This window comes from Oncorhynchus masou, chromosome 9 (genome assembly GCF_036934945.1).
Source record: "Oncorhynchus masou masou isolate Uvic2021 chromosome 9, UVic_Omas_1.1, whole genome shotgun sequence".
NCBI lineage: Eukaryota > Metazoa > Chordata > Actinopteri > Salmoniformes > Salmonidae > Oncorhynchus > Oncorhynchus masou.
The window spans coordinates 77,011,298-77,038,027 of NC_088220.1; the positions used below are offsets into that span (position 1 = coordinate 77,011,298).

General features: G+C 42.9%; 1 protein-coding gene across 1 annotated transcript in view; it reads left to right on the top strand.

Moving 5' to 3' along the window:
- The window catches only part of LOC135546640 (roundabout homolog 1-like), a 326,986-nt gene that overhangs the window by 188,693 nt on the left and 111,563 nt on the right, over positions 1-26,730 (top strand). Inside the window, 3 exon segments of the mRNA XM_064975229.1 lie at positions 20,464-20,584; positions 23,606-23,744; positions 23,906-24,033. Of these exon segments, the coding sequence (XP_064831301.1) occupies positions 20,464-20,584; positions 23,606-23,744; positions 23,906-24,033 (388 nt within the window).

The following is a 26,730-nucleotide window of genomic DNA, read 5'->3' on the forward strand; positions in this document are numbered from 1 at the left end:
CACCTCTTCAAGGAATACCTAGGATAGGATAAAGCAATCCTTCTCACCCCCCCCCCATTAAATGATTTAGATGCACTATTGTAAAGTGGCTGTTCCACTTATGTCAGAAGGTGAATTCACCAATTTGTAAGTCGCTCTGGATAAGAGCGTCTGCTAAATGACTTAAATGTAAATGTAAATGATTAGCCAAGCCTTGAAGGGATCAGTTAGCCAACGTTACAGTATGGTCTGGACAATTAACAGCAAACTGCAACTCTGTTTACATAAAGACAACCAGCGTTAATTAGAACCATTTTCCTCCTATGTACTTTATCATGAGACTGTGCTCCTCTCTGGGCATGTTATGGTACATGCAGCTGATAGAGCTCCATCCTGAGCCCAGAACGCCCAGCCATGGATGTGTTCAGTACTATTGACATGACAGCTGATACAGCTCCATCCTGAGCCCAGAACGCCCAGCCATGGATATGTTCAGTACTATTGACATGACAGCTGATAGAGCTCCATCCTGAGCCCAGAACGCCCAGCCATGGATGTGTTCAGTACTATTGACATGACTGAACACTGCCTTAGGGTGTTCTCCTAATCACAGCTCTTACTCATAAACAGTGTGATAGCCTGTCCCCCGCCCTCAGCCGCCCACTAGCTGCACAGGGGGAAGATTAAAAAGAAGCGGCTGGCAGTTTCACAGCATAATTGAAAGCGCATAATCTCGTGGAAATTGAATCAAATCATATCTGTCTCTGAATTCAGCCAGCAGTTACTGATAAGCACCTCGGAGCCAGTTTATTGGCTGTGGTTGCACATGCACAACATTACGTGTGTGGGTGTGTGTGTATGTAAGTGGGTGTGTGTGCCCAACTGTAACTTTGTTGGGACTTGTCATTTCTCCCTATGTGAGAACAAAGCCTGCTCTCTCCTGTCATCAGGGTTGCTTCACTCAAAGACACCTGGCCCATAATGCCTCTCCCCTGACCCGGTCCCAGCTACACCCTTACTCTCAGGCTCAGTCAGGCTGACACACACACTAACATACACACACACACACACACACACACACACACACACACACACACACACACACACACACACACACACACACACACACACACACACACACACACACACACACACACACACACACACACACACACACACAAACACACAAACACACACACACAAACACACACACACAAACACACACACACACAAACACACACACACAAACACACACACACAAACACAAACACACACACACACACACACACACTGCCCAGTGATTGTAGGTGTGTCTAACTGCCCAGTGATTGTAGGTGTGTCTAACTGCCCAGTGATCGTAGGTGTGTCTAACTGCCCAGTGATCGTAGGTGTGTCTAACTGCCCAGTGTGTCTAACTGTCCACTGATTGTAGGTGTGTCTAACTGCCCAGTGCGTCTAACTGCCCACTTGATTGTAGGTGTGTCTAACTGCCCGGTGATCATAGGTGTGTCAAACTGCCCACTGATCGTAGGTGTGTCTAACTGCCCAGTGTGTCTAACTGTCCACTGATTGTAGGTGTGTCTAACTGCCCAGTGTGTCTAGCTGCCCACTGATTGTAGGTGTGTCTAACTGCCCGGTGATCATAGGTGTGTCAAACTGCCCAGTGATCATAGGTGTGTCTGACTGCCCAGTGTGTCCTGGTGATCATAGGTGTGTCTAACTGCCCAGTGTGTCTAACGGCCCAGTGATCATACACATGGCCTTTCCCATAATAAGGTTTCACTCTGTTGAAACAGAACACATTTTGCTCGCCCTGCTGTTTATGTGCTATTTCCACAATAACATCCTCTCTGTGTTGTGTGTCACTATCTGTAGTGATCTGTGAAATTTCATTGTAAACCAGTATTTGACTGGTGATGTCCATAGCCTGAATTCTGCAGAGTTGGGCCTTGGGAAGGAATGACAGCACACAACAACTGTCTGGTTAGGGAGAGATTTAACAGTGCTGTGTGGGATGTGTCCCTTCCTCACAGAATGACTGGTCCCACATGGACACTTAAAACGGCTCTACACATAAACCAGGGCCATCCACGTGTAATGGACTGTGCTGACGGACGGGTGAATGGACGGGCTGATCTGTGAATGCCAATCGAAAGCAGCGTGATGCCCTGTGCTGTATGCCCGTCAGAGTGGGCGTGTAAGTGGTATGGCATTAGAGCTGAGACTGGGCCAGAGGGAAAATGGGCTGGAACAGGGAAGAGATGAGAGGTGACGGGAGGACATGCATGTGGATGTGGATAACAGCTGAGGAGGCTCTTCAAAGAACTCCAGCACTCTACGTGGACTTGTTGGAACGGCTGGGATGGGCTGGGATGGGATTTTAATTTAAAAAAATGTTTAATTCACCTTTATTTAACCATGTATTCCAGTTGAGAACAAGTTCTCATTTACAACTGCGACCTGGACAAGATAAAGCAAAGCAGTGTGACAAAAACAACAACATAGAGTTACACATGGGATAAACAAATGTACAGTCAATAACAAAATAGGAAAATCTGTATATACAGTGTGTGCAAATGTAGTACGATTAGGGAGATAAGGCAATAAATAGGCCGTAGTGGCAAAATAATTACAATTTAGCAATTAACACTGGAGTGATAGATGTGCAGATGATGATGTGCAAGCAGAGGTACTGGGGTGCAAAAGGGGAAAAAAATGTAAATATGGGGATGAGGTAGTTGGGTGGGCTATTTACAGATGGGCTATGTACAGGTACAGTGATCATTAAGCTAATCTGACAGCGGATGCTTATATTTAATGAGGGAGAAATGCTTATATTTAATGAGTGAAATATACCTGCTAGTGCGTGCTACGGGTGGGTGTTGCTATGGTGACCAGTGAGCTGAGATAAGGCGGGGCTTTACCTAGCAGAGACTTATAGATGACCTGGAGCCAGTGGGTTTGACGACGGATATGTAGCGAGGTCCAGCCAACGAGAGCATACAGGTCGCAGTGGTGGGTAGTATATGGGGCATTAGTGACAAAACGGATGGCACTGTGATAGACTGCATCCAATTTGCTGAGTACAGTGTTGGAGGCTATTTTGTAAATGACATCGCCGAAGTAAAGGATCGGTAGGATTGTCAGTTTTACGAGGGTATGTTTGGCAGCATGAGTGAAGGATGCTTTGTTGCGAAATTGGAAGCCCATTCTCGATTTAACTTGAATTGGAGATGCTTAATGTGAGTTTGGAAGGAGATTTTACAGTCTAACCAGACACCTAGGTATTTGTAGTTGTCCACATATTCTAAGTCAGAACCGTCCAGAGTAGTGATGCTAGTGCGGGTGCCGGCAGTGATCAGTTGGAGAGCATGCATTTTGTTTTACTAGCAATTAAGAGCAGTTGGAGGCTACGGAAGGAGTGTTGTATACGTTGAAGCTCATTTGGAGATTAGTTAACATAATGTCCAAAGAAGGGCCAGATTTATACAGAATGGAGTTGTCTGCGTAGAGGTGGATCAAAGAATCACCCACAGCAAGAGCGACATCATTAATGTATACAGAGAAAAGAGTCAACCCGAGAATTGAACTCAGAGTCCAAAGCCTTGACCAGGTCGATGAAGACGGCTGCACAGTATTGTCTTGTATTGGTGGCGGTTATGATATCGTTTAGGACCTTGAGCGTGACTGAGGTGCACCCGTGACCAGCTCGGAAACCAGATTGCATAGCTGAGAAGGTACGGTGGGATTCGAAATGGTCAGCGATCTGTTTGTTAACTTGACTTTAGAAAGGCAGGATGGATATAGGTCTGTAACAATTTGGGTCTTTGAAGAGGGAGATGACCGCAGCAGCTTTCCAATCTTTAGGGATCTCAGACTACACGAAAGAGAGGTTGAACAGGCAAGTAATAGGGGTTGCAACAATTGCGGCGGATAATTTTAGAAAGAGAGGGTCCAGATTGTCTAGCCCAGCTGATTTGTAGGGTCCAGATTTTTTAGCTCTTTCAGAATATCATCTATCTGTATTTGGATGAAGAAGAAGCTGGGGGGGGAGCTCGGGCAAGTTGCTGCAGGGGGTGCAGAGCTGTTGACCAGGATAGGAGTAGCCAGGTGGAAAGCATGGCTGGCTGTGGACAAATGCTTATTGAATGCTTATGCTTATTATCATAGATTTATCGGTGGTGACAGTGTTACGTAGCCCCAGTGCAGTGCGCAGCTGGGAGGGAGGTGCTCTTATTCTCCATGGACTTTACAGTGTCCCAAAACTTTTTGGAATTAGTAATACAGGATGTAAATTTCTGTTTGAAAAAGCTAGCCTTTGCTTTCCTAACTGACTGTGAATATTGGTTCCTGACTTCCCTGAAAAGTTGTGGGGGCTATTCGATGCTAATGCAGTACGCCACAGGATGTTTTTGTGCTGGTCAAGGGCAGTCAAGTCAGGAGTGAACCAAGGGCTATATCTGTTTTTAGTTCTACATTTTTCGAATGTGGCTTATTTAAGATGGTGAGGAAAGCACTTTTAAAGAGCAACCAGGCGTCCTCTACTGACGGAATAAGGGCAATATCCTTTCAGGATACACGTGCCAGGTCGATTAGAAAGGCCTGCTCACTGAAGTATTTTAGGGAGCGTTTGACATTGATGAGGGGTGGTCGATTGACCGCGGACCCATTATTGTAGCCCATTAATTAGCTGGTCTGCCGGCTGGCCGGGAGATGGGCCTAGCTCAAGGCTAACTGGTGCTTGCTTCAGGACAAGAGTTAGCCCACAATAGCCACTTGGTTGCAGCTAGCGAGCTGCGATGATCTGGTGTAATGGTCCAGAGCTTGCGGCAGGAATCCGTTGATGTGGTATAGAAAAGCAGTCCGATATGCTCTGGGTTGATATCGCGCTGTGCAGACTGGCAGGTAATTGGCTGGTGTCTGAGCTAAAGGTGAAGACCGCTAGCAGTGGCTAACAATGACAGTTAGCTAGTAGCTAGCTTGCTGGCAAGCTTCTGATGGAGGTTCCAGTTAAAAGGTATAAAAAATGGCAGATCCGTACCACATTGGGGGAGGCGGGTTGCAGGAAAGTATATTTAGTTCTTAGATGGAAAGTGAGATTAAAATATATACGAAAGTGTGCTGCCATCCTGTTAGAAGGTAACAGATAATTTTATTACAATGGCTAAGATGGATTTTCATTGTGTTCCATGGTGTTATTTGCACCCTAGTGGAGCTTTCTGGTACTTAGAAAGACTGTACGCAAACAGGAAGTAGATAATTTGTTCTGCACGCATAGAAGCAGCTAAAAGTAACGCTAAGGTGCAGGTCTTTCAGTGTAGCTATTTCTTGTCACGCTTCAGCCTCTGAAAATATTTGTTTTTAAATTCGATTCAATTATTTAGCTAGTGATGGTAATCTTGTTATTGATAGAGTTGCTTACAAATTGCAATGCCTTTCATGTATGTCGTTAGCTGTATTACTTTGCTCGTGCATCATGCAAACGAATTGTAAAATATACAAACTGTAGTTTTGTTACTGTTTCTAGTGTAATATGCTTTGTTATTGTACAGCTATGGTTGTACATTATTAGAGTAATGAAAGGAGTTAGTCAATTACCATTTGAGTAACAATTAGCTACATGGTTTGGCATCATGCCAGATGCATGGTACTTTAGCACGTGCTTTGTATTTTCATGCAACTTCAACTTGAAATGTATAATGTACAGCTACAATGTCGATTTGAATTGAATACTAAAGTATATTATTTTCTGTATTTTGCAGTTTCACAACATAAACGTTTTCAATATATTCATTCAAGAAAAGTCACGCCTTGGGAGTTTTATTGAAGACTTAGTTGTTAGCTATCTGTCTAGTTTAGCATGAGAACGCAACTCAAGGGCAGAATAGGAAGAAACGAAAAACAGACTATTTACAGACTATTAGCAGGGGACAAGATGCTACGCCATCTTGGAATGGGTTGGGATGGGATGGGCTGGGATGGATTAGGATGGGCTGGGCTGGGATGGGCTGGGGTGGAATAGGATGGGCTGGGATGGGCTGGTTTGGGCTGGGGTGGAATAGGATGGGAGGGGCTGGGATGGAATAGGATGGGATGGGCTGGGGTGGAATAGGATGGGATGGGCTGGGATGGAATAGGATGGGATGGGCTGGGGTGGAATAGGATGGGATGGGCTGGGATGGAATAGGATGGGATGGGCTAGGTGGAATAGGATGGGATGGGCTAGGATGGGATGGGCTGGGGTGGAATAGGATGGGATGGGCTGGGATAGGGTGGGGTGGAATAGGATGGGATGGGCTGGGTGGAATAGGATGGGATGGGCTGGGATGGAATAGGATGGGATGGGCTGGGGTGGAATAGGATGGGATGGGCTGGGATGGAATAGGATGGGCTGGGTGGAATAGGATGGGATGGGCTGGGGTGGAATAGGATGGGATGGGAAAGACTGGGGTGGAATAGGATGGGATGGGCTAGGTGGAATAGGATGGGATGGGCTGGGATGGAATAGGATGGGCTGGGTGGAATAGGATGGGATGGGCTGGGGTGGAATAGGATGGGATGGGAAAGACTGGGGTGGAATAGGATGGGATGGGCTAGGATGGGATGGGCTGGGGTGGAATAGGATGGAAAGGGATGGGATGGGCTAGGGTGGAATAGGATGGGATAGGATGGAATGGGCTGGGGTGGAATAGGATGGGATGGGCTGTTTTGGAATAGGATGGGATGGGCTGGGATGGGCTGGGGTGGAATAAGATGGGATGGGAAAGACTGGGTTGGAATAGGATGGGATGGGCTAGGATGGGATGGGCTGGGGTGGAATAGGATGGAATGGGCTGGGATGGGATGGGCTGGGGTGGGTGGAATAGGATGGAAAGGGATGGGATGGGCTAGGGTGGAATAGGATGGAATGGGCTGGGGTGGAATAAGATGGAATAGGATGGAATGGGCTGGGGTGGAATGGGGTGGAATAGGATGGGATGGGCTGGGGTGGAATAGGATGGAAAGGGATGGGATGGGCTAGGGTGGAATAGGATGGAATTGGATGGAATGGGCTGGGGTGGAATAGGATGGGACTTGCTGTTTTGGAATAGGATGGGATGGGATGGGATTGGCTGGGGTGGAATGGGGTGGAATAGGATGGGATGGGCTGGGGTGGAATAGGATGGGACAGGATGGGTGTGAGTTAAAAAGAGGAGACATTAAAAGTGGGAGTCTATTAAACACCAGAGTCAGAGACATCAGACATCATAGGATGAAGAAGAGAAGAGAGCCCTGACTCCTCCTATCTATGTTATCCCTGCCCCCTGACTCCTCTTATCTATGTTAGCCCTGCCCCCTGACTCCTCCTATCTATGTTATCCCTGCCCCTGACTCCTCCTGTCTATGTTATCCCTGCCCCTGTCTCCTCCTATCTATGTTAGCCCTGCCCCTGACTCCTCCTTTCTATGTTAGCCCTGCCCCCTGACTCCTCCTATCTATGTTATCCCTGCCCCTGACTCCTCCTGTCTATGTTATCCCTGCCCCTGTCTCCTCCTTTCTATGTTAGCCCTGCCCCTGACTCCTCCTTTCTATGTTATCCCTGCCCCTGTCTCCTCCTATCTATGTTAGCCCTGCCCCTGACTCCTCCTTTCTATGTTATCCCTGCCATCCCTGTCTCTGTGTTAGAAAGCTATGTGAACAAGGCGGTGAAATGCTTGATAGTCTATTCACACTGAGATCTCTGCACTGGCTGTTGTGGTGAAACAGCCGCCACAGTCAATAAACAGACACACAGCAAGGGTCTTTTTCTTTGTCAAGCCGCTACTCCACTGAGAGCAGATGGAGGCATTTGTCACACCTGTGCAAAACAGGTTTGTCAAGAGCATGAAGGCCTTATAATGGAACAGAACAAAAAGGCATCCAGCTCAACAGTTTGAGGCGAAACTAATTTGATGTTGCTGTATGGAGGGAATCAGTCAGCAATGGGACAGACTGCAGACATGCCCTGCATTGTCTTCCCACTCTTTTGTTTAGTAGTTGAGGGTGATTATTGGCCTAGAAAATGAAATGCTGCATGAATGCCGCCACAACGCATGCTGAGTCTGGGTTCCACACTATCAGCATTACCAAAAGACGGTGTTGTGATAGAGCCATCTCCCTGTGATGCAGGATAATGGTCAGATTATTTCTGCCTTCAGCAGCCTCCTGTGGAGGTGATATACACAGAGACAAAGAAAGGTGCAGAGAGAAAGGAAGGCCTCTCCATTCACACGGTCCCACTCCAGAGGCCCCCTGCTGCCCAGGCCCTCTAAATATGCCTGAGTGGAATGGGACAGTGCCACCTCCACGCAGAGGTGGGAGAACTGATGGAGTGGATCCTCATGTCAACGGCCCTATGGGACCTCTATTGGATCTCCAGGCCACCTCCCTCTTTCTGCCCTACGTGGTCTGACATGACCTCACCTTGTGCCTTTGTGAGTGTCCCAGTGCTTTAGCTGTTAAGCCCTCCCTCAAACAAACAGTAACTTAACGATACTTCAAACAAACAGTAACATAACAATACTTCAAACAAAAAGTAACATAATGATACTTCAAACAAACATAACGATACTTCAAACAAACAGTAACATAATGATACTTCAAACAAACAGTAACTTAACGATACTTCAAACAAACAGTAACTTAACAAAACTTCAAACAAACATAACGATACTTCAAACAGTAACATAACGATACTTCAAACAAACAGTAACATAACGATACTTCAAACAAACAGTAACATAATGATACTTCAAACAAACATAACGATACTTCAAACAAACAGTAACATAACGATACTTCAAACAAACAGTAACTTAACGATACTTCAAACAAACAGTAACTTAACAAAACTTCAAACAAACACTAACATAACAATACTTCAAACAAACAGTAACATAATGACACTTCAAACAAACAGTAACATAACGATAGTTCAAACAAATAGTAACATAATGACACTTCAAACAAACATAACATAACGATACTTCAAACAAACATAATGATACTTCAAACAAACATAACGATACTTCAAACAAACAGTAACATAATGATACTTCAAACAAACAGTAACATAATGATACTTCAAACAAACATAACAATACGTCAAACAAACAGTAACATAACGGTACTTCAAACAAACATAACATAACGATACTTCAAACAAACAGTAACATAACGATACTTCAAACAAACATAATGATACTTCAAACAAACATAATGATACTTCAAACAAACATAACGATACTTCAAACAGTAACATAACGATACTTCAAACAAACATAATGACACTTCAAACAAACATAACATAACGATACTTCAAACAAACATAATGATACTTCAAACAAACATAACGATTCTTCAAACAAACAGTAACATAACGATACTTCAAACAAACATAACATAACGATACTTCAAACAAACACACAGTAACATAACGATACTTCAAACAAACATAATGATTCTTCAAACAACCATAATGATACTTCAAACAAACATAACGATACTTCAAAAAGTAACATAACGATACTTCAAACAAACAGTAAATTAAGGATACTTCAAACAAACAGTACCATAATGATACTTCAAACAAACAGTAACAGAATGCTACTTCAAACAAACAGTAGCATAACGATACTTCAAACCAACATAACATAACGATACTTCAAACAAACATAATGATACTTCAAACAAACATAACAATACTTCAAACAAACAGTAACATAACGATACTTCAAACAAACAGTAACATAACGATACTTCAAACAAACATAACGATACTTCAAACAAACATAACGATACTTCAAACAAACAGTAACATAATGATTCTTCAAACAAACATAACGATACTTCAAACAAACAGCAACATAACGATACTTCAAAGAAACATTAACATAATGATACATCAAACAAACATAACAATACGTCAAACAAACAGTAACATAACGGTACTTCAAACAAACATAACATAACGATACTTCAAACAAACAGTAACATAACGATACTTCAAACAAACATAATGATACTTCAAACAAACATAATGATACTTCAAACAAACATAACGATACTTCAAACAGTAACATAACGATACTTCAAACAAACATAATGATACTTCAAACAAACATAACGATTCTTCAAACAAACAGTAACATAACGATACTTCAAACAAACATAACATAACGATACTTCAAACAAACACACAGTAACATAACGATACTTCAAACAAACATAATGATTCTTCAAACAAACATAATGATACTTCAAACAAACATAACGATACTTCAAAAAGTAACATAACGATACTTCAAACAAACAGTAAATTAAGGATACTTCAAACAAACAGTACCATAATGATACTTCAAACAAACAGTAACAGAATGCTACTTCAAACAAACAGTAGCATAACGATACTTCAAACCAACATAACATAACGATACTTCAAACAAACATAATGATACTTCAAACAAACATAACAATACTTCAAACAAACAGTAACATAACGATACTTCAAACAAACAGTAACATAACGATACTTCAAACAAACATAACGATACTTCAAACAAACAGTAACATAATGATTCTTCAAACAAACATAACGATACTTCAAACAAACAGCAACATAACGATACTTCAAAGAAACATTAACATAATGATACATCAAACAAACATAACGATACTTCAAACAAACGTAACGATACTTCAAACAAACAGTAACATAATGATACTTCAAAAAACATAACGATACTTCAAACAAACAGTAACATAACGGTACTTCAAACAAACAGTAACATAATGATACTTCAAACAAACAGTAACATAATGATACTTCAAACAAACAGTAACATAATGATACTTCAAACAAACAGTAACATAATGATACTTCAAAATAACAGTAACTGAATGCTACTTCAAACAAACAGTAACATAACGATACTTCATAAAACATGACATAACGATACTTCAAACAAACATAATGATACTTCAAACAAACATAACAATACTTCAAACAAACAGTAACATAACAATACTTCAAACAAACAGTAACATAACGATACTTCAAACAAACATAACGATACTTCAAACAAACATAACGATACTTCAAACAAACAGTAACATAATGATACTTCAAACAAACAGTAACATAACGATACTTCAAAGAAACAGTAACATAACGATACATCAAACAAATATAACGATACTTCAAACAAACATAACGATACTTCAAACAAACAGTAACATAATGATACTTCAAAAAACATAACGATACTTCAAACAAACAGTAACATAACGATACTTCAAACAAACAGTAACATAATGATACTTCAAACAAACAGTAACATAACGATACTTCAAACAAACATTACATAACGATACTTCAAACAAACATAATGATACTTCAAACAAACGTAACGATACTTCAAACAAACAGTAACATAATGATACTTCAAACAAACATAACGATACTTCAAACAAACATAATGATACTTCAAAAAACATAATCCTACTTCAAACAAACAGTAACATAATGCTTCTTCAAACAAACATTAACATAATGATACTTCAAACAAACATAACATAATGATACTTCAAACAAACATAATGATACTTCAAACAAACATTACGATACTTCAAACAAACAGTAACATAACGATACTTCAAACAAACAGTAACATAATGCTACTTCAAACAAACAGTAACATAATGATACTTCAAACAAACATAACAATACGATACTTCAAACAAACATAATGATACTTCAAACAAACATAACATAACGATACTTCAAACAAACATAATGATACTTCAAACAAACATAACAATACTTCAAACAAACAGTAACATAACGATACTTCAAACAAACCTAACCTACCGATAGTTCAAACAAACATAATGATACTTCAAACAAACATAACGATACTTCAAACAAACAGTAACATAACGGTACTTCAAACAAACATAACGACACTTCAAACAAACAGTAACATAACGATACTTCAAACAAACAGTAACATAATGATACTTCAAACAAACATAACGATACTTCAAACAAACAGTAACAATAATGCTACTTCAAACAAACATAATGATACTTCAAACAAACATTACGATACTTCAAACAAACAGTAACATAACGATACTTCAAACAAACAGTAACATAATGATACTTCAAACAAACAGTAACATAACGATACTTCAAACAAACATAACGATACTTCAAACAAACATACCGATACTTCAAACAAACAGTAACATACTGCTACTTCAAACAAACATAATGCTACTTCAAACAAACAGTACCATAATGATACTTCAAACAAACAGTAACATAATCATACTTCAAACAAACAGTAACAGAATCATACTTCAAACAAACAGTAGCATAATCATACTTCAAACAAACAGTAACAGAATCATACTTCAAACAAACAGTAGCATAATCATACTTCAAACAAACAGTAACATAATCATACTTCAAACAAACAGTAACAGAATCATACTTCAAACAAACAGTAGCATAATCATACTTCAAACAAACAGTAACATAATGATACTTCAAACAAACATAACGATACTTCAAACAAACAGTAACATAATGCTACTTCAAACAAACAGTAACAGAATCATACTTCAAACAAACAGTAGCATAATCATACTTCAAACAAACAGTAACATAATGATACTTCAAACAAACATAACGATACTTCAAACAAACAGTAGCATAATCATACTTCAAACAAACAGTAACAGAATGCTACTTCAAACAAACAGTAACATAATGATACTTCAAACAAACATAATGACACTTCAAACAAACATAACGATACTTCAAACAAACATAATGATACTTCAAACAAACATAACGATTCTTCAAACAAACAGTAACATAACGATACTTCAAACAAACATAACATAACGATACTTCAAACAAACATAATGATACTTCAAACAAACATAACGATACTTCAAACAAACAGTAACATAACGATACTTCAAACAAACATAACGATACTTCAAACAAACAGTAACATAATGATACTTCAAAAAACATAATGATACTTCAAACAAACATAATGATACTTCAAACAAACGTAATGATACTTCAAACAAACAATAACATAATGATACTTCAAAAAACATAATGATACTTCAAACAAACAGTAACATAATGCTACTTCAAACAAACATAACGATACTTCAAACAAACAGTAACATAACGATACTTCAAACAAACATAACATAACGATACTTCAAACAAACATAATGATACTTCAAACAAACATAATGATACTTCAAACAAACAGTAACATAACGATACTTCAAACAAACATAACTATACTTCAAACAAACAGTAATATAACGATACTTCAAACAAACAGTAACATAACGATACTTCAAACAAACATAACGATACTTCAAACAAACATAACGATACTTCAAACAAACAGTAACATAACGATACTTCAAACAAACATAACATAACGATACTTCAAACAAACATAATGATAACATAACGATACTTCAAACAAACAGTAACATAACGATACTTCAAACAAACATAACGATACTTCAAACAAACAGTAATATAATGATACTTCAAACAAACAGTAACATAACGATACTTCAAACAAACATAACTATACTTCAAACAAACAGTAACATAATGATACTTCAAAAAACATAACGATACTTAAAACAAACAGTAACATAACGATACTTCAAACAAACATAACATAACGATACTTCAAACAAACATAATGATAATCATAATTTTCCTTCAAGAGGCTGAATGTATCTCACAGGAGAAAGCATCCGAGCGAGTGAAACAGTGCTCCTCTGTCTCTCTACGTGTAGGCCGTCTACAGTGCTCCTCTGTCTCTCTACGTGTAGGCCGTCTACAGTGCTCCTCTGTCTCTCTACGTGTAGGCCGTCTACAGTGCTCCTCTGTCTCTCTACGTGTAGACCGTCTACAGTGCTCCTCTGTCTCTACGTGTAGGCCGTCTACAGTGTCTCTACAGTGCTCCTCTGTCTCTCTACGTGTAGGCCATCTACAGTGCTCCTCTGTCTCTCTACGTGTAGGCCGTCTACAGTGCTCCTCTGTCTCTCTACGTGTAGGCCGTCTACAGTGCTCCTCTGTCTCTCTACGTGTAGGCCGTCTACAGTGCTCCTCTGTCTCTCTACGTGTAGGCCGTCTACAGTGCTCCTCTGTCTCTCTACGTGAGGCCGTCTACAGTGCTCCTCTGTCTCTCAGTGCTCCTCTGTCTCTGTAGGCCGTCTACAGTGCTCCTCTGTCTCTCTACAGTGCTCCTCTGTAGGCCGTCTACAGTGCTCCTCTGTCTCTACGTGTAGGCCGTCTACAGTGCTCCTCTGTCTCTCTACGTGTAGGCCGTCTACAGTGCCTTCAGAAAGTATTCAGATGTCTTGACTTCTTCCACGTTTTGTTCAGTTACAGCCTGAGTTTCTCCCATTCGTCTCTGCACATCCTCTCAAACTCTGTCAGGTTTGATGGGTAGTGTTGATGCACAGCTATTTATTTAAGTGGAGGAGCGAGAGTGGAGGGTTTTTTGTTTGTAGGGGGATTTATTAGTTGTGGCAATTAGACTACCTCTCCGTGTCTCTGCTCCTCCCAGATAAACTGTTAGGCTACACACCACAGATGGGTTGTTCCACTGAGAACCTTCTGACATTCTATTTCTATACTCCCCTGTTCTTAGAACCTGTCGTTCCCCTACCTAGCAGACTTCATGTGGATTGTTTTGCTTCTGAACAAGGTGTCACTCTTAATTAGGCTAGTGGGATAATAAAAGTGAGGCCCCATTCCTTCACATGCAGACCACAGATAATTAGATTTTGTGAGACGTTGCATAGTGTGTCATGAAGTTGATACATGTGTAGGAGTGTGTTGACTGAAGACAGCCAGTGAAAGGCAGAAGGTTTGGGGCTCTTTTGCAATGCTGTTTGGGGCTACCCCCTTCAACTCTCCCCTACCTACACACATCCCCAACGTACACACACACAAATGCTCACTCAGACACACACACACACACACACACACACACACACACACACACACACACACACACACACACACACACACACACACACACACACACACACACACACACACACACACACACACACACACACACACCTCGGTGGGTTTTAAATTAAGGGGTCTGTTACAGGCCTCGGGGTGGGGGTCTGTCTTCTTGTGGGCTGAGGTGTGTGACCCTTAAACCCTTAAGCCCCCTTGGAGCAGGCAGATCAGTGGTGCCCCGTGCTATTGTGTGCTGCTACTCTGACTGGCATAGCTGTCAGCTGACTAGGACCTGAGAGGGGCCGGGCTGCCTCACCCAGTGCCTGAGAACAAAGCACCTCCCCTGGCCTGTAATCAAATCCCTGGGAAATAACAGCCATCACACCCACCTTGTCCTGGATACAAAACACACCTTTTAGTGTGTGGGTGTATGCATGTGTTAGTATGTGTCTCTGTATGTATGCATGTGTTAGTATGTGTCTCTGTATGTATGTATGTGTTAGTATGTGTCTCTGTATGCATGTATGTGTTAGTATGTGACTCTGTATGTATGTATATGTTAGTATGTGACTCTGTATGTATGTATGCGTTAGTATGTGACTCTGTATGTATGTATGCGTTAGTATGTGACTCTGTATGTATGTATGTGTTAGTATGTGTCTCTGTATGTATGCATGTGTTAGTATGTGACTCTGTATGTATGTATGTATGTGTTAGTATGTGACTCTGTATGTATGCATATGTTAGTATGTGTCTCTGTATGTATGTATGCGTTAGTATGTGACTCTGTATGTATGTATGCGTTAGTATGTGACTCTGTATGTATGTATGCATTAGTATGTGTCTCTGTATGTATGCATGTGTTAGTATGTGACTCTGTATGTATGTATGTGTTAGTATGTGTCTCTGTATGTATGCATGTGTTAGTATGTGTCTCTGAATGTATGTATGTGTTAGTATGTGTCTCTGTATGCATGTATGTGTTAGTATGTGACTCTGTATGTATGCATATGTTAGTATGTGACTCTGTATGTATGTATGTGTTAGTATGTGTCTCTGTATGTATGTATGTGTTAGTATGTGTCTCTGTATGTATGTGTTAGTATGTGTCTCTGTATGTATGTATGTATGTGTTAGTATGTGTCTCTGTATGTATGCATGTGTTAGTATGTGTCTTTGTATGTATGTTGTATGTATGTATGTATGTATGTATGTATGTATGTGTATGTGTATGTATGTATGTATGTGTTAGTATGTGTCTCTGTATGTATGTGTTAGTATGTGTCTCTGTATGTATGTATGTGTTAGTATGTGTCTCTGTATGTATGCATGTGTTAGTAGGTGTCTTTGTATGTATGTATGTGTTAGTATGTGTCTCTGTATGTATGTATGTGTTAGTATGTGTCTCTGTATGTATGCATGTGTTAGTATGTGTCTTTGTATGTATGTGTTAGTATGCGTCTCTGTATGTATGTATGTGTTAGTATGTGTCTCTGTATGCATGCATCAGAAAATACTCAAGTAAAAGCTCAGTTTTCTTCTTCTTAGTACGGTTGGGGAGTTTACATTTACATTACATTTAAGTCATTTAGCAGACGCTCTTATCCAGAGCGACTTACAAATTGGTGAATTCACCTTCTGACATCCAGTGGAGCAGCCACTTTACAATAGTGCATCTAAATCATTAAGGGGGGTGAGAAGGATAACTTATCCTATCCTAGGTATTCCTTGAAGAGGTGGGGTTTCAGGTGTCTCCGGAAGGTGGTGATTGACTCCGCTGTCCTCTCGTAGGAGGTGGAGGGAGTTTGTTCCACCATTGGGGGGCCAGAGCAGCGAACAGTTTTGACTGGGCTGAGCGGGAACTGTACTTCCTCAATGGTAGGGAGGCGAGCAGGCCAGAGGTGGATGAACGCAGTGCCCTTGCTTGGGTGTAGGGCCTGATCAGAGCCTGGAGGTACTGCGGTGCCGTTCCCCTCACAGCTCCGTAGGCAAGCACCATGGTCTTGTAGCGGATGCGAGCTTCAACTGGAAGCCAGTGGAGAGAGCGGAGGAGCGGGGTGACGTGAGAGAACTTGGGAAGGTTGAACACCAGACGGGCTGCGGCGTTCTGGATGAGTTGTAGGGGTTTAATGGCACAGGCAGGGAGCCCAGCCAACAGCGTAGTTGCAGTAATCCAGACGGGAGATGACAAGTGCCTGGATTAGGACCTGCGCCGCTTCCTGTGTGAGGCAGGGTCGTACTCTGCGGATGTTGTAGAGCATGAACCTACAGGAACGGGCCACCGCCATGATGTTGGTTGAGAACGACAGGGTGTTGTCCAGGATCACGCCAAGGTTCTTAGCGCTCTGGGAGGAGGACACAATGGAGTTGTCAACCGTGATGGCGAGATCATGGAACGGGCAGTCCTTCCCCGGGAGGAAGAGCAGCTGTCTTGCCGAGGTTCAGCTTGAGGTGGTGATCCGTCATCCACACTGATATGTCTGCCAGACATGCAGAGATGTGACCTGGTCATGTATGAAAGGAGAAGATTAAGTATGTGTCTGCATGCAATGTAGGAGAAGATTAATTGTGTGTCGTCTGCATAGCAATGATAGGAGAGTATGACAGAGCCAAGTGACTTGGTGTATAGCGAGAATAGGAGAGGGCCTAGAACAGAGCCCTGGGGGATACCGGTGGTGATGAGCGCGTGCGAGGAGACAGATTCTCGCCACGCCACCTGGTAGGAGCGACCTGTCAGGTAGGACGCAATAGCGTGTGTCTCTGAGATGCCCAACTCGGAGAGGGTGGAGAGGAGGATCTGATGGTTCACAGTATCGAAGGCAGCCGATAGGTCTAGAAGGATGAGAGCAGAGGAGAGAGAGTTAGCTTTAGCAGTGCGGAGCGCCTCCGTGATACAGAGAAGAGCAGTCTCAGTTGAATGACTAGTCTTGAAACCTGACTGATTTGGATCAAGAAGGTCATTCTGAGAGAGATAGCGGGAGAGCTGGCCAAGGATGCATGTTCAAGAGTTTTGGAGAGAAAGAAAGAAGGGATACTGGTCTGTAGTTGTTGACATCGGAGGGATCGAGTGTAGGTTTTTTCAGAAGGGGTGCAACTCTCGCTCTCTTGAAGACGGAAGGGACGTAGCCAGCGGTCAGGGATGAGTTGATGAGCGAGGTGAGGTAAGGGAGAAGGTCTCTGAAATGGTCTGGAGATGTGAGGAATGGTCTGTATGTATGTATGCCGTTAGAGATGTCATCTGTATGTATGTATGTGTTAGCATGTCAAGCGGGGGTCATCTGTCAGAGCACAGGGTAGGGCAGCGGTGTCGTTTGACTTAGCAAACGAGGATCGGATGTATGTACCTTCTTTTCAAAATGGTTGAAGTCATCTGCAGAGAGGGATGTAGGGGGAGGATTCAGGAGGGAGGAAAAGGTGGCAAAGAGCTTCCTAGGGTTAGAGGCAGATGCTTGGAATTTAGAGTGGAAGAAAGTGGCTTTAGCAGCAGAGACAGAGGAGGAAAATGTAGAGAGGAGGGAGTGAAAGGATGCCAGGTCCGCAGGTAGGCGAGTTTCCTCCATTTCCGTCGGCTGCCCGGAGCACTGTTCTGTGAGCTCGCAATGAGTCGTCGAGCCACGGATGCGGGAGGGGAGGACCGAGCCGGCCTGGAGGATAGGGGACATAGAGAGTCAAAGGATGCAGAAAGGGAAGAGAGGAGGGTTGAGGAGGCAGAATCAGGAGATAGGTTGGAGAAGGTATGAGCAGAGGGAAGAGATGATAGGATGGAAGAGGAGAGAGTAGCGGGGGAGAGAGAGCGAAGGTTGGGACGGCGCGATACCATCCGAGTAGGGGCAGTGTGGGAAGTGTTGGATGAGAGCGAGAGGGAAAAGGATACAAGGTAGTGTCGGAGACTTGGAGGGGAGTTGCAATGAGGTTAGTGGAAGAACAGCATCTAGTAATGATATGTATGTGTCTTGTGATGTATGGGGGTAGGTAGTGGAAGAACAGCATCTAGTAAAGATGAGGTCGAGCGTATTGCCTGCCTTGTGAGTAGGGTAGGTATGAGGGTGAGGTCAAAAGAGGAGAGGAGTGGAAAGAAGGAGGCAGAGAGGAATGAGTCAAAGGTAGACGTGGGGAGGTTAAAGTCGCCCAGGACTGTGAGAGGTGAGCCGTCTTCAGGAAAGGAGCTTATCAAGGCATCAAGCTCATTGATGAACTCCCCGAGGGAACCTGAGGGCGATAAATAATAAGGATGTTAAGCTTGAAAGGGCTGGTAACTGTGACAGCATGGAATTCAAAGGAGGCGATAGACAGATGGGTAAGGGGAGAAAGAGAGAATGACCACTTGGGAGAGATGAGGATCCCGGTGCCACCACCCCGCTGACCAGAAGCTCTCGGGGTGTGCGAGAGCACGTGGGCGGACGAAGAGAGAGCAGTAGGAGTAGCAGTGTTGTCTGTGGTAATCCATGTTTCCGTCAGTGCCAAGAAGTCGAGGGACTGGAGGGAGGCATAGGCTGAGATGAACTCTGCCTTGTTGGCCGCAGATCGGCAGTTCCAGAGGCTACCGGAGACCTGGAACTCCACGTGGGTCGTGCGCGCTGGGACCACCAGATTAGGGTGGTCGCTGCCACGCGGTGTGGAGCGTTTGTATGGTCTGTGCAGAGAGGAGAGAACAGGGATAGATAGACACATAGTTGACAGGCTACAGAAGAGGCTACGCTAATGCAAAGGAGATTGGAATGACAAGTGGACTACACTTATCGAATGTTCAGTGTTAGCTTACGAATGTGCAAGAATCTTATTGACTAAAATGATTGAAATGATACAGTACTGCTGGAGTAGGCTAGCTGGCAGTGGCTACGTTGTTGACACTACACTAATCAAGTCGTTCCGTCGAGTGTAATAGTTTCTACAGTGCTGCTATTCGGGGGCTAGCTGGCTAGCTAGCAGTGTTGATTACGTAACGTTACGTTAAAAGAACGACAAGTTTGCTGGAAGTAATTTGTGTCTGGAGTAATGCTTCCACTCTTCCCTGCCTCAGGTGTTCCCTCAGGGAGCTGTGGCTTTCTAGGTTTGGGGAAGGGATGTTTGGCCAGGCAATCCCTGAGCAGGAACAGACTGTCTGATAAAGCCGTACAAGCCACATGTTGAATGAGAATAGCATAGAATGGTTGGATAGGTACCGCAGTTAGTACAGTAGTACAGTAGTTTGGCTTTCTATCACTGGGACCTCAGGACATACATGGCTCACTAAGATTAATGTGTGAATTTATACTCCCATCAAAACATGACAGATGGAGTTTTTTTTCAACTCTGAATTCCTTTGGTCATGGTTTTGCAAAGATAACTTCATGGGTGAGGAAATACAGCGCTTTTATACTGAGAGAATGTTTTGCAATGTTAGGCGTGTAGTTTTGTCCTCTCAAGGTCTGACCCTTTCTCTCGTTCCTCAGATCCGGGGAGGAAAGCTGATGATAACCAATGCCAGAAAGGGCGACGCTGGGAAGTATGTGTGTGTCGGGACCAATATGGTGGGAGAGAGGGAGAGTGAGATCGCTGAGCTCACTGTGCTAGGTAAGTAACCTTCCTCACAGTTTCTCTCTCTCTCTCTCTCTCTCTCTCTCTCGCTGTCACTGTCTCTGTCTCTGCCTCTCCCTCTGCCTCTCCCTTTGCCTCTCTCTGTCTTTCTCTCTCTCTCTCTCTCTCTCTCTCTCGCTCTCTGTCACTGTCACTGTCACTGTCTCTGTCTCTGTCTCTGTCTCTGTCTCTGCCTCTGCCTCTCTCTCTGCCTCTCTCTCTGCCTCTCTCTGTCTCTCTCACTCTGTGTCTTTGTGTACAGTGAAGAGGGTCCAGATGTTTTGTTTTGTGTGTGGAGACTAAAGGGTGTCATCGACCCATTCAAGAGAAGTGTGACATAGACTTCAGTTAACCATGAACTGCCCCAGGAGCCCCCTGACCCCCTTTTCTCCTCCAGGAGCCCCCTCTCTAATGACCCCCCTTTTCCCCTCTATTGACCCCCACCCCCACCCCCACCCTCCCACCCACCCACCTGACCTCAGCATCTCTCCTCTGGCCAGCTGTGCCACATTCCACCATGACTGACCTTTGACCCCCACAGCTCTCCGTTGCGCCAGTTTATAGTCTCAGTACAGTGCTCTAACTTCAGTCGGCTGAACTTCTGACTGTCCTCTCCATTAGGCGTCTCATCGTCCCCTCCAACAAGGCCCACGCTAACATACACATATTCTTCTTTCCCACCTAAGATACATTATTATATATGGAAATTACTTCAAAGAGCAGACCATACCTATGGCTTTGCCTATTTGAGTAAACAGCACAACAGACACTTACTGAGGACTTTTTCAAGCCCAAACTGAAGGGGATGTGAGGAGAGAGGGGAGGGAGAGAGGGAGGGGGGACATGAGGAGGGGGAATGTAAGCAGGGAGGGGAGGGAGAGTGGGGGGATGTGAGGACGGAGGGGAGGGAGAGAGCAGAGATGAGGAAGGAGGGAGGGGAGAGAACAAATAGCAGAAAGGGAGAGAGAGGAGAGAGAAGAAAGGGTAGAGAGTTGAGAAAAGGGAGGTCAAACTATTGAGCTGCAATTGTTGAGCCTTGGGACATATTAAAAAACAAATGTTGGAGGAGAAGGTGATTAAAGGTATTAGGAAATCTGCTACATGTTCCCCATGGAGAAGCTCTGTGTGTTGATGTGTGTCTCTGCTGAGGGGATAGAGGCTGGGGAGGGAGAGGAAGAGGTAGCTGAACTGGACCTGAGGGGACAGGGGTGGTTAGATGGCTATCTGTTTTCATTTCAGAAGCTTTTTCCAGCATTCATTTTTATTTCAATCCCTGCTGGAAGGTTAGGGGAATGGACTGCAACAGCAGGATTTTACAGGACCTCTCAGATAATCAGGACAAAGGGCAACGAGGGTAGCTGTGATTACTAAAACAATCTGCCAATGTTAGCACTCTGCTACAATATGACTGATCGTCAGGATAGTTCAATCCCCATAAAGTGCTAAAGATACAGTATAGTTACATACTATATATGATGTAATATGCTATACAATTATATACTATGCTATTTGTTTTTACCTTTATTTAACTAGGCAAGTCAGTTCAGAACAAATTCTTATTTTCAATGACGGCCTAGGAACAGTGTGTTAACTGCCTGTTCAGGGGCAGAATGATAGATTTGTACCTTGTCAGCTCGGGGGTTTGAACTTGCAACCTTCCAGTTACTAGTCCAACGTTCTAACCACTAGGCTATGCTGCCGCCCCATGCTATGGTATGTTATAATATACTATGATATACTATACTATGATATACTATGCTATGATACGATATACTATGCTGTGATATACTATGCTAGGATATATTTTACTATATACTATGATGTACTATAATATGATATGATATACTATGCTTTGATAGACAATGCTATGATATACTATATGATATACTAAGCTATGATATACTATGATATAATATACTATGATATACTATAATATGATATACTATGATATATTATGCTATGATATACTATACTATGCTACGACATATTATGATATGACATACTATACTACGATACGATACACTATGCTGTGATATACTATGCTGTGATATACTATGCTCTGATATGCTATGCTCTGATACGCTATGCTATGATACACTATGCTATTATATACTATACTATGATATACTATGATATGATATACTAATATATGATATATTTACTATGATATACTATACTATGATATGATACACTATACTATACTATACTACAATATAATATACCTCAATATACTATTATATACTATGCTATGCTATACTATACTATGCTATGATATAATATGCTACGCTATACTATGCTACGTTATACTATGATATACTATACTATGATATGATATAGCATGCTATGTTATGCTATACATACTATAGTAAGCTGAACTATGCTATGGTATACTATGCTATGTTATACTATACTATGCTATAGCATACTATATTATGCTATATTATGTAATGATATAATATGCTATCATATGCTATGCTATGCTATACTATGATATAATATGCTATGATATGATATAACATGCTATGATATACTATGCGATACTATTCTGTGCTATACTATACTATGCTCTACTATGCTATGGTATACTATTCTATGCTGAACTATGCTATGCTATACTACGCTATGCTATGCTGTGATGTGATATACTATGCAATGCAATGATATGTTATACTATACTACGCTATGCTATACTATGCTATGATATGATAGACTATGCTATGATATACTGTGCTATGATATACTGTGCTATGATATACTATGCTATGATATACTATGCTATGATATACTGTGCTATGATATACTATGCTATGATATACTATGCTATGATATACTATGCTCTACTATTCTATGCTATGATACGATATACTGATATGATATGATATACTGATGTGATATGATATACTATGCTATGATATACTATGCTCTACTATTCCATCCTGTATAAATGCAGATACAGTGTACTGACATGCTGTAGACTTTTTACTGAATAGTCCTGTGCTATGTCATCTCTCTCTGCAGAGCGACCCAGCTTTATGAAGCGTCCCGGCAGCCAGGTGGTGCTGGTGGACCAGAGCGTGGAGTTCAGGTGTGAGGCCCGGGGCGACCCAGTTCCCACCGTCCGCTGGAGGAAAGAGGACGGAGAGCTGCCCAAGGGAAGGTACTGTATGACTCATCTTCTGGCCCCTTTTAACACAATCCCTTTCTCTCTTTCTATTTGATGCCTTGCTCCCTTTTGTCTGTCTGATGATAGGCACATACTGTAAGGTATGTGGTGTCTGTGCGCGTGCGTGTTTGACCGATTCCCTGTGAATATTCCAGATATGAGATCCGTGAGGACCACACCCTGAAGATCCGTCGTCTGACCTCTGCAGACGTGGGTTCTTACACCTGCATGGCAGAGAACATGGTGGGCAGGGCGGAGGCGTCGGCCACCCTCACCGTCCACGGTAAGACCACACCACTCTGTTACTTATTAATCTAGTAAAATACTGTGCAGGTTAGCGAAGGTCAACGCACCAGTTAACTTGCACAGTCCTGTACATTGTTCGGTATGGTGGTCCTGTTGTCGAACCTCTATTGCTGAAAGGTATGCTGATTCTTCCAGATGTTTCAGTCTCTCTAGTTATATGGGTTAAGGTGAGTTTTGGCACCTTAGATGTAATTTAGCTCAACCTCACTGCAATTATAACACTCAATTCTAGAAACTGAAAAGTTATTACTTTCACCCATTCTTTCTCAATTAGCTTATTGATTTGTAATAAAGGCCATCTGAAAATCCATAGAGGATCTTACACTTTACACATGGGAGCTCAATGATAATCAATTCCATTCACGGCATCCATAGGAGCGAGGACATTCCTTTAGAGGCAGCTCTCTGGTCATGTTTAAGATGCTGTATCAGTGGTTGGCCTGTGGGGAGCTTCTGTGTGTCTCTCTCCATTGTACATCCTACTAACACAGTGAGAACAGAAAGCAGCTGGTCACAGAGTAGAAAGGAGTCATTCAGTAGAACAAGGGGGCCTGGATCCCCCCAACCCTTAAACCTCCTGGGAGCCACGCAGGTGGAACACTGGGGTCATTTAGCAGCAGGTTAATGTGAATATTGGGGAGCAGAGGGAAGGAGGGGGATAGAAGGTGGTTCAGTACACAGGGGATGGGGTTAGCAGGGTAGGGAGGTGTATATTGAGGGGCTGAAGTGAGTCACCACTGGAGCAGAACGAGATGGGAATTGAGCTAGGACGAGGTAGATGGGAGGATAGTGGGGGGTTTGGGTAGTAGAGGTTTGTGTTGTGAGGTCAGAGTGTACAATTATATTCCCAGCAGTCCTCGAGAGCTATGAAGAGATGGGACAAAAAATCCCCCATCACCCCGACACCACCACCCCCTCTCAGTACTAATACAGAACCCAATCTTCACATGTTTGTTCCCTGCAATTATTTATTTCTGCACTACACAGGCCAGTGATGTGTTGATTACTTTGAGGAGCATGATTAGACCCTCCTGTCAATAACTTCATCAATATATCCAGTAATAACTTAATCAACATCCACCAATAATTTATTCAAGATATCCACCAATAACTTCTTCAAGAAAAAAATACAAATACAAATTGCCTACTAGCCTACGAGCCATCACCGATCCATTTTTCCTTTCCTGTTTGTTTTCTCTTTGGGTCTTTCACACCTGGTTTTCGTTTGCTTTAATTTCTGTGTGTATATTTGTGCGGGACTATTTTTCATGTTGCTCGTTGAGGTTTTTGTCCTCAGTTTATTCACTTGTGCCGTGTGTCAAGTATAGTAAGGAGCATTGTTTTTCCTCCTTCCGAGAGTAACTGTGTTCCCATGGTCTGGAACCGGACTCGCATTGTTCTGGTATCGGTCTTGACTCGGTCTCATACGCCCTGTCCCCCTCCCAGTCTCGATCTTGACTCGGTCTCAGATGCCTTGTCCCCCTCCCGGTGTCCAACCCCCCCCCCCGCCTCGGGCTCGACTCGGTCTCGGACGCCTGGTCCCCCTCTCGGTCTTGACTCGGTCTCGCCCCCCTCTGGTCCTGGTCTTGACTCAGTCTCCCCCCCCCCCCCTCTGGTCTTGGTCTTGACACGGACCCAATTTGCTTCGGTCTTGGTCTTGACTCGGTCTCCCCCCCAATCTTGTCTTGGTCTTGACTCGGTCTCCCCCCAATCTTGTCTTGGCCTTGACTCGGTCTTCCCCCCAATCTTGTCTTGGCCTTGACTCGGTCTCCCCCCCAATCTTGTCTTGGTCTTGACTCGGACTCAATTTGCTCCGGTCTTGGTCTTGAATCGGTCTCGCTTTACCTGGTCTCGAACACAACACTGACATCCATCAATAACTTCATCAATATATCCACCTCTCTGGTTGACTTTCCTGCTTGCGCTGCCTCTCTGATGAAGGCCTAGCTAATTAAAGAGAACAGCATTGATGCTTGTTAATGTTCCTACCAGGAGCTGTACCTGTGACTTAACAGCAGGGTTAAAAGTAAGAACCACAATACACTCTGTCCCAAACACACTATTCAGAATTACAGGATCAGGCTAGAGAAAAACAGGATGTTACTGAATTTGACCCATTTTCCCCAAAAAATGTATAACTGAACAGCAGTGTCTCATCACCCATGCTATGCCTGTATTAGAGGAAGCATGCAGGGTGAGGTGAGACCCTGTATTAGAGGAAGCATGAGGGATGAGGTGAGACCCTGTATTAGAGGAAGCATGCAGGGTGAGGTGAGACCCTGTATTAGAGGAAGCATGAGGGATGAAGTGAGACCCTGTATTAGAGGAAGCATGAGGGATGAGGTGAGACCCTGTATTAGAGGAAGCATGAGGGATGAGGTGAGACCTTGTATTAGAGGAAGCATGCGGGATGAGGTGAGACCCTGTATTAGAGGAACCATGAGGGATGAGGTGAGACCCTGTATTAGAGGAACCATGAGGGATGAGGTGAGACCCTGTATTAGAGGAAGCATGCAGGATGAGGTGAGACCCTGTATTAGAGGAAGCATGCAGGGTGAGGTGAGACCCTGTATTAGAGGAAGCATGCAGGATGAGGTGAGACCCTGTATTAGAGGAACCATGAGGGATGAGGTGAGACCCTGTATTAGAGGAAGCATGCAGGATGAGGTGAGAC